At 33.7% G+C, this 9,720-nt stretch overlaps 1 protein-coding gene across 1 annotated transcript; it reads right to left on the bottom strand.

Moving 5' to 3' along the window:
- Positions 1–7,142: 7,142 nt before the first annotated feature.
- On the bottom strand, positions 7,143–9,116 carry LOC109120336 (ribonuclease 3-like protein 3). Its single transcript, XM_019214007.2, has 4 exons — positions 8,671–9,116; positions 8,342–8,523; positions 7,657–7,800; positions 7,143–7,575 (listed from the first exon to the last, which is right to left on the bottom strand). Exons 1-4 carry the CDS (start codon positions 9,059–9,061, stop codon positions 7,282–7,284), a joined length of 1,011 nt encoding a protein of 336 aa, XP_019069552.2. The 5' UTR covers positions 9,062–9,116; the 3' UTR covers positions 7,143–7,281.
- Between the last annotated feature and the right edge of the window lie 604 nt (positions 9,117–9,720).

Consider the following 9,720-nt stretch of genomic DNA (forward strand, 5'->3'; position numbering starts at 1 on the left):
GATGAGTAACTAAGATGCATGTAATGAAATGATGAAACCCTAGAAGGGTTAAGTAAGAGTGTGAAACAGACTAAATGGCCAAGTGCATTGGCATATGATGAAATGAACAATCACATAAAAGGGATGAGTAATTATGAAAAGCAAATATACTAATGCTAATGAATGTGGTAACAATATGATAAGAGGCTAATGTGAAAGACAAGATCAATCTCAAATGAGCATAAGTAAATGTTACCAAAACGTACTCACCTATGAGAGTGTAAAGCTAATGAAGAGACCAGACTCTATGTACTTTCTAATGAAAGTATTGAGACTGATCTATACTTAATAGTAATGATGAGATGAGAAATCATCTATTGAGATATGATGTCCTCATACTAGAATCCAGCTTCCATGACGTATGAGTTGAATGAAATAGAACTTTATACTAAGCATCGATAGGCTAGCTATGAGCCGTGATGCCTTCTTTCGGGAAAGGGCGGAGGTTCACGTAACTCTCATGAGATGAGACTGTCTGGTATGCCGGTTGTGGGTCTCCTTATATCTCCTAGTCTTCAAGCCTATACTGCCAATATAGGGATCTAGCGGGGTTCGATTCCCATGTACGCTAGCATATTTTGGGTCACTTTGGCCAGTGATTCCACCTCTTTTCAGTGTGGAGTAGACACTGGATTTTATGATGCTCACATGATCTATGTCGGTTAAGGTTGGAGTTCCTCAAAGTACAAAAGATAATGAATCGAATGATACCGAAGGTGTTTGTGCAAGACAATCAGGAGGTGAAATCAGATTCAAGTAATGACATTAGTTCATTCTTGGTCATTGCACTTCATGATCCCGATGAGATTCTTAAACCTCATCTTAGGTATACCTGGTATTTACATCAGCCTACGAAGGAATAAAATGAATAAGGTGAAGTACGAATGAACGAATGAAGCAGACTCTTTGTTTGCTAAAGAAGGCCCTCCGGTTGAGGTCTCATATGTTGGGCACTCACTTGATATGTAATGCTATATCAATTATTCCAAGGTCTCGTGTATATGAAATGTATAATATATAAAACATGAAACTAATGAAATCAATGGAACGATCAATAGACAATGTCTTATGAAATGTAATGAATATATAGTGTAATGAATGACTTTCTATAAGAATAGTCAAAGCATGTCCAATGAAGTTTACAATAAGTAAAGGGCATACCTGATAATGAATCTTCATGTCATGAAAATGAACAAAGCCAAAAAAAAATTGGCTTATAATTCATTCCTTTATTAGGAAAATACCAAAGACAATAATGAATTCAAATATGCTTACCCAAAATGATTAACTAATGTATTTAGCCAATAAAGATTGGCTTGTAAACAATTCATGCCCAAAGTAAGCAAGATCATAAGCTTTAGTGATATGCCCCAAGAACTAAGCACATTTCGCAATCAACTAAATAATGAGTATAGTCAATAAGTATTGACTTATAAATATATTCATGCCCCAAATTGTAGTTAAGTCATTTTCTTAATCTCTTGAATTACTTACTTGATTCATTGTGGGTATGCGACTACAATGAATCATTGCACTTGCAAATAAAACATAGTACCAAAGTATTTGTTGAACTACACAACAAGAAGAAGAAAAAGACTGAAAAATAATATAAGCGTACAAAGAGGAGCTCTCGCGTTTGGAGGATAAAAAATTTAAATCTTCGCTCGAGTGGTTATTAAATTATGTTGACGATACTAATGTCTTGTAATCATATAGAAAATGATTTGTGTTCATTGAATGCATTAAAATACATCATATTCATACCACAATTCACAACTAACGAATTATGAAAGTCTAATGACTAGACTTTCCAGATATGGCATGTTGCTTCGGAAGAGCTTTCATTGATCATGCATAGCTTTATGTGTATGTGTGCATACACCCATACTTAGTACAAATGGTGTACTAACCCCTACTATTTACAATTTTATAGATGTAGGTTAAGGGACACATTGACGACTCTTGGAATGGTTTGGACATCAGCGTTTCTCCAGACCATTTGGTAGGTCCTCTTGATTTTGAGGATGCTACAGTTTAGTCTAGACTTAGTTTTAGGAAAAGCTAGTGGATGTTGTCCCTAGCGTTTCTTTCGTACTTTCATTTTGAAGCTTTTGTAATAAGGTCGTGTTTGGAAAACGTATTTATGATATATTCTTATATTAAACTCTTATGTTAAATGGTTGTTATATTTATGTTGAGCTTAGTATATGATGAAATCATGAAATAACTATATGAAGTCTATGAATACTTCATATGTTTAAATGTTTTAAATTTTCCACTAAAAATAACCATATGAATGTGATGAATGCAAGATGAGGCTTGTCTGCGACCTCTGAGAGGTCAACGACGCCGGTTGCGATCTGGATTCCAGAATCTTGGTCATGACATACTTGGTATTAGATCATGAGGTTAGATTACATAGTATCTAAAGCTCAACACAACTACGTTACGTAGTTTCTAAATTATGTCTGTGAAGCGTGCCACAATCATGACTTAGAGACTACACGATGATAGGAAGTTCTCCATTCTTCTACTCTTTATCGTGCTATCTAGAGGTTTGAAACTTTGTGTCAATATAAGTATCTAACTTCCGTATTGTGTGAATACGTAGAATAATACACACAATAATTAGGATGGCCAAGTGGTCTAAGGCGCCAGTCTCAAGATCTGGCTTTCCCAGGGCCATAATGGAAATGCCCAACGTGGACGAAAAACGTGTGGTGAGTGTGGTTGTTCGCATGGAGGTGAATGCATGGTAATGTCTAAAAGCCTGCAATGAGTATTGATGAGGATGAGAAGGATAAGTTGGCTACACACCAACTCAAGAATATGGCTTAGACATGGATTTGCTTCATAAGTGTTATGCTATAATAGACTATAGAAACAGGGTAGTAAGGCTTCAGTTTCCAAATAAGTTGGGATAAAATGAGAAGGGTGTGATTCAAATCCAACCGGCCAGGGCAGATGCTTAACCTCGGCCAAATGTTGTCACCGAACCCCCCAAGAGAAACCGGTTCTATGCGTTGAAAGAAAGAGAGGCACAAGAGAAGTCCGCGGATGTGGATAATGGTAAATTGCTTGTCTCCTTTCCTATTTATGCATTATTAGATCGAGGATCTACCTTGTCTATGTTAACTCCTTTTGTGGCTAATCAATTTGACTTACTTCCTGAGATCTTACATGATCCAATTTTAGTTAGTGGTCCCATAGGAGACAATGTTAAGGCAGAAGGGGTATGTAGAGAAGTAGATGGCATAGTGGCAAGTCCCTTTGAAATTAAGTTGGGTATCATTAGGTACAAATATTAAAGCCAACAAGATGTTATATAAGAGGTTAGATATACTCTTCCTAAGTCTGGTTTATGTTTAAGAAACTCTAAGTTTAAGTTCTTTAGTGGATTTGGTGTGGAAAGTCTCTAATCGCATGTCTTATAATAGCACTATGTGAGTTAAAATAAAGTTATGTTGCATTTTATGTTGCTGTGTTTGTGTAGCATAGGCATGTTTCCTGTGTTGCATGATTTGCGATGTGCATTAAGTTAAGTATGATAGTGAAGGAAATTCCTCAATATCAAATATGAAGCTTAAGATGAGCTTGAATGATATGCATCATCCAAATAAGTATGAATCAGATATTCACAAAAGAGAAACATTTAAGCATGATAGAGTAACTTTCGAAAGTCACCCTCTTTGTTTAAGTGATGTGTAACTGTCATTAGGGGACCAATGTTCCTAAGAGGGGGATAATGTTATATTCCGTAAAATCATATGTCTAATTAAGAGCATAGTATTCCCTTAGGATAACCTATTAAGGGTACATAGGCACCTCAATGCCCAATATTGAGAAATATTGGGCATAGTATAGAAAAATTGGCTAAGGGATATTAGCCGATTTTCCATATATGAATGAGAAATATACTTTTTGGGTTGTCATACCCAATCTAAGATTCCTTGAACAAGAAGTGTACCTACAATAAAGACCCTAAGCTAAAAACAGATCTTTTATACACAAAGTACTAGGCATCCAAGTGTCAAGCCTAGTACCATAGCACATGATCATTTAAAATGACTATGTAAATTAAGCAGTGCCCAAGGACATAGTGAGGGTCCTCGGGACAATAAGTCAACATTTCCAAATGAACCATAAACAATAATTAGTTAGGAAAGTACAACCAACCCATGTGCAACACATGTGAAGAAGCTGCCAAAGGAGGGTTAGGGGGGAAAACGTGCACAAGGGACCACTCCATGTGGCACCTAACCTCCATACCAATTCTAGGCTCTAACCTACTGCCCTAAATAACTAAATGACCTAGGACTAACCGAATTGGACCCATTAGTGCACCCGACAACCTAGGACCAAAACCCGGTCGACTCTAACCTAGTACTAGTTAAAGAGACAACCTAGTACCTAACCTAAGATGGTCCAAAAGGTTAGTTATGGTCCTAAAAACTTAAGGGTACTATAGTAATTCTCCTATGTTACCTAATTAATTAATTTATCAAATTAATTAATTAATTTAAAAGGTCTAGATCCGAAAATAAAAAGGAAAGTTTCAGATTTCGATTAAGACAAGAAAGGGACAACCTAGTACCTAACCTAGGATGGTCCAAAGAGTTAGTTAAGATCCTAACGACTTAAGGGTACTTTATTAATAACCCTAGGATACTTAATAAATTAATTTAAAGGGGAAGAAACGAAATCACAAAGCAATTTTTAAATTTCGGTTAAGACAAGAAAAAGACAACCTAGTACCAAACCTAGGATGGTCCAAAGAATTAGTTATGGTTATAACGACTTAAGTGTACCTTAGTAATTACCTTAGGTCACTTAATTAATTAAATTATACATTTAATAAATTAAATTAAAGAGGTCAAACCGAAATTCGTATGCTAAAATAATACAATTCAAGAAACATCCCAGTACTTAACCTAGGATGGTCCTAAAGGGGTTAATTATGGTTCCGATGACTTAGGGGTACTTTAGTACTTACCATAGTTCCCTAAATTAATTAAATTAAGGATTTAATTAATTAAAATAAAGTCAAAATGTTGACCAAAACAATAGTCAACATCAAAATTCTAGATTTTGGGTCAAGTCAACATTCTCTTATGTTTACTCAACTTGGGAGGGGCTTTTTAGTAATTGGTTAATTAATTTATTTAATTAACTTATTAAATTGTAACTTGAATGAGTAAATATCAGTGTATAAGACTTAGAATCATGTTCAAACTCATAGTAAAGGCGACAAAAAACACTAAGCAATGAACGAAAGAAAAAGGCCCAAAATTTATCGATTTCTTTGGGGCGATTTCAAGGTTTCTCCAAGTTTTCGTTCAAGATGGTCTTCGTAGATTAAGTTCTACTTCAGGTATAGGTTTCTATCCTGATATTCTTTCTCCGATAATATTTTCCATCGAATGATTCACAAGATCTTGAAAACTAGGGTTGTTCCCGTCGTTCTCATCGAATTTCCCTTCCCTTGTATCCTTTTCGATTTCAATATTGAATAGATTAGAGATCATGCTGTGGGTATGTGGTGTTGTCTGTTCTTAATGTGAATTGTTCTTTAATGATGAATATCAAATGAACTTATGAACTTGTAATTGCATAAATTTAATTTTATCATGATAATTAAGGATCGATAATATGCTAAGTTAAGTTCGTGATGTGTTAAGTGAATATGTGTCTTTGGATGAATGTTGACTTGTTGTTGTTGTGATGTTATGAAGATGTTAAAGCCATCAAATGTTAATATAACGCTGTCCAATATGTTCTGAAAATGTTACACTAAAATCCATAAACTAAGCATTGGCTCAAAGACATCTATGAAATCATTTCTTGAATAAATTGGCTATCTGGTTCCAATAAAGTTGGGTAACTCTATTTGGTCAAAATGAATATATGATAATGGCTAGGAACTTATGTAAATGATTAAAATATTGGCTAAGGGTTCAAACATATGGAAATTTAAATATGAACAAACGTAAAAATTGGCTTATGCCAAAAAGAATGAATTTGCTAGTCTAACATCCCAGATCTTGAGCCAATACTAATCATATGTCAATACTTGTGTAGTAAGAGTATCAAATATGTTTTAAGAACTTCTAAAGTAATATCAATGAATCCATAACCAAGGGCATGACATTCATTGGTAAAACTCCCAACATGCTCCACAAGAATGAACTATGAACACATGAAACTCATTGAATGAAGTGATCATCGTCCATAAACGGTAATATGAAGCTACAACACTAAAGTAAGTAAGTAATGTGAGTTATAACATAATTAAAGGGTACTAAATTAAGTAAGTGACCAGAATGGGGTGTCATTACATATTCGTACATTCAATCTAGTGATGTTATTCGACCTGCATCATTTCATGATGCAAATTTAGGTACTTAGAATCATCAGGAGTTTCGTTGAGATCACATCATCTGTTTGTCAGCTTTGGTGAGACCTCCTTTGTTTCAGAGGACTAATTTTGTGATTTGTTAGTTTTAGCATTTTGAGGTGTCATGGTCTTGTCCTGACAACTATCCTTATACAGTAGAATTTTTATAGAAAGACGGTCGCGGTCTGTTTGTAGTATTCGATTCCATATGTTTTATTTGAAAAATAATATTTAATATTTGTATATTCTGACAGTTTTCAGATCCTATAAACTACTTTAATTTATTTATTTTTTTTATGCTTGTGTATGTTTAAGTTAGTCTTCGGCTTAGTAGCAGCAAGATCAAGAGTTCGCTTTGGGATCATCAATGGCACTTGATTACCGGTCACATCATCCAAAGTGTAGGCTTGAAGTGTGACACCATAGTTGTGGTTAGGGGGATCTATGGGACAACCAGCAAGATAATTCCAAACTTTATACTTTTGTAACGTATTTATGTTTCTATACTATAACCCATTTTGTATATCTTTATTTCTGCTTTTGTTTATTAGTTCCTATAAAATTATTTTCTTCAGCATGATTTGGGTTTTGGCTTTCTTAATGGGAGGTTTATGGTAGGCCCCATCATTGACTCGTGACGTTTTCCGGGAGAGAGTAAAAGCAAAAATATAGATTCCTGAACAATTTTGTACAAGGGTAGACAACTGTGTAAACAATAAAATTTAATGTAATTGAGAGAATTGTTACAATATTTGATGGTACATCTGATCAAAGCTTGACTCGTTGGTAAAATATTTTCATTGAAATCTTTAAAATCGAGTCAAATTATGCAAATTTCCTATAATTTTTCAGGTTTCTATTCCATCACGATTAGCAATAGTGGCTTTCTCACCCAAAATTTGTAGAATTTTGAAATATGCATTGTGCGCAGCCCTATTTTTTGCAGTTATTTTTTTCCCACTTGATTTTCCCCTCCCGACAAGTTGTTCGTCAACGTAAACTTCAAACTCTCCACATTCTGCCCATTTATCAACAAATCTTGTCTTTAATCCATTCTTCTGACATAACTCGTACATTTTTGTAATTGGATTAAGCTCCAGTTTTTCTGGAGTAATTAGAGGTTCCAACAAAAAATTAACCACCTGTCATAAAAAAAAATTAATATACTAACTATTATTTCTCATCTCCGATAATAATTAAGTATTATATGAATTAAATCATACCTGCCAAGTTGTATTCATGCAGTCAGAGTCAATAGAGATGGCACCAATCAAAGATTCGACAATATCTGCAAGAGTTTTTGGGGGATCAACCAGACCTAGTGAATGTAATGGGTACTCCAATATAGCATCTTTGAATTCTTTTACCTATCAAAAGTAACCCGCATTTAAAAGTGAAATTTATTACTTTCTCCGTTCTTATTTATGTAATAATACGCTATGACTAAGAACCAATTTCATAAAAAAAATTGATTTTAAAGTTTATTAAAATTAAAATATTCTAACGTAATTATTTTTGGGACAACTAAAAGAAAAAATTGTCTCTTAAATTGACACATACATTCTAGGTTACCACCTTCTACTATCTCTTTTCACAACTCAGAAACATGCATAAAAACGTATTAGGCACTGCACTTTCTTAAATCTTTTGGTTCTTATAGGTATTATACATAATTATTATACACATTTGTAGTTGAAATCGTCTTTTTCTTTCACCACATTATATTCATTAGCTTACTTTCCGTTACAGACGATCGATGATCCAAACTAAAAGAAATTTCTACATACAAACCACTGAATATTAATTCAATTCATATACTATATTTTTTTTTCCAAATTTAGTTGAATATATATATGAAAAGATAAAGAATGTACAAATGAATTGATGAGTCTATTGTAATGTACTTACTTGTCCTTCAAATAAAGTCATCTTGTGATGTAAATAGTTATGTAAATTGTATTTGCTCGCGGCTCTAGCAAGTTTCTCATTATCTACATTGGCTGATCTCAACTTTGTTAGCATTCCGGGAGGCAGATTAGGGTAATCAAAAAATTGTTTTTTGGTTATTAACATATTTAGAATAGAGTCACCTGCATAAGATGTGTTTGGGTAAGCACAAACTTTTTTAAGAGAAAAAGAAAGACTTTGAAGCTTGTGATATAAAATAAATCAAAAGAAAAGTAACGAAATAAGTTGGACTAGAGAGTCTAACTTGCTCTAGATCCACTTCTAATTACCTAACAACTCCAATCTCTCATATGATTTGTTGTTTTGTTGGAAGGAAGGGTGAGTAAATGCTTCATGCAACAAGTTAGGATTCTTGAATTTGTATCTAATTGTTTCCTCTAATTCCTCCACTAACCTCCTCCATTGCTTGTCATCATCATCATCATGTGTCAAATGATTTCTACTATTTTCTTGAGTTAAATGAAGGTTTTGTGATAATGGAATATTAAGAGAGGCAACATTTTCTTCTACTTTGTTTTCTTCTATTTGTGATGATAGAATATTCAGAGTGGCAGGATTTTCTTCCACTTTGTTTACTTCCATTTCTTCCGTTAAATGAAGGTTTTGTGATGATAGAATATCCAGACAGGCAGGATTTTCTTCCACTTTGTTTACTTCCATGGCAATATATTAGAACAAGTAATAAAATATGAAAATTGAAAGAAGGTCTCTTGATTTATAGAGTTGGTTTATATAGAATAATGACAATGAGAATGTAATTGGGTTTTATAAGGTTTTAATGGATAATGAAAAGTTGTGACTTTTACAAAGAGTCGTACTTTTTGCTGATTTTTCTAAAGAGTAGTAATTTTTATGAAAAGTTGTGTTTTTTTAAAAAGTTGTGACTTCTCTGAAGAATAGTGACTTTTGCGAAAGATCGTGACGTTTCTAAAGGGTTGTGCCTTTTCGAAAAGATAGAGGCTTTTCGGAAGGGTTGTGACTTTACCAAAAAGGTTGTGACTTTTTCAATTAGGCACACTAAGCTCCCTACTCACACTACCTTTGTTGTCTATAAATAAAGGATTTCCTCTCATTTTTTACAAAAGCTTTGAGTGGTTGGTTGACATTGTGGCTTTTAGTACCTTTACAGTAGTGATTTTAAGATCATGGAAAAATATATTCTATTAAACATCGGATAATTGAGGACAATACATTCCTTAAGGACACACATCACTGTGCATTAAGAGTGCTCATTCTTTTCAGTATTGTTTCTTATTTGTTACAGATTATATTTTCTTTACTAATTTTAACTTTCTACTTTGAAAAATATACTTTAAACT

This window comes from Solanum lycopersicum, chromosome 5, assembly GCF_036512215.1.
Source record: "Solanum lycopersicum chromosome 5, SLM_r2.1".
NCBI lineage: Eukaryota > Viridiplantae > Streptophyta > Magnoliopsida > Solanales > Solanaceae > Solanum > Solanum lycopersicum.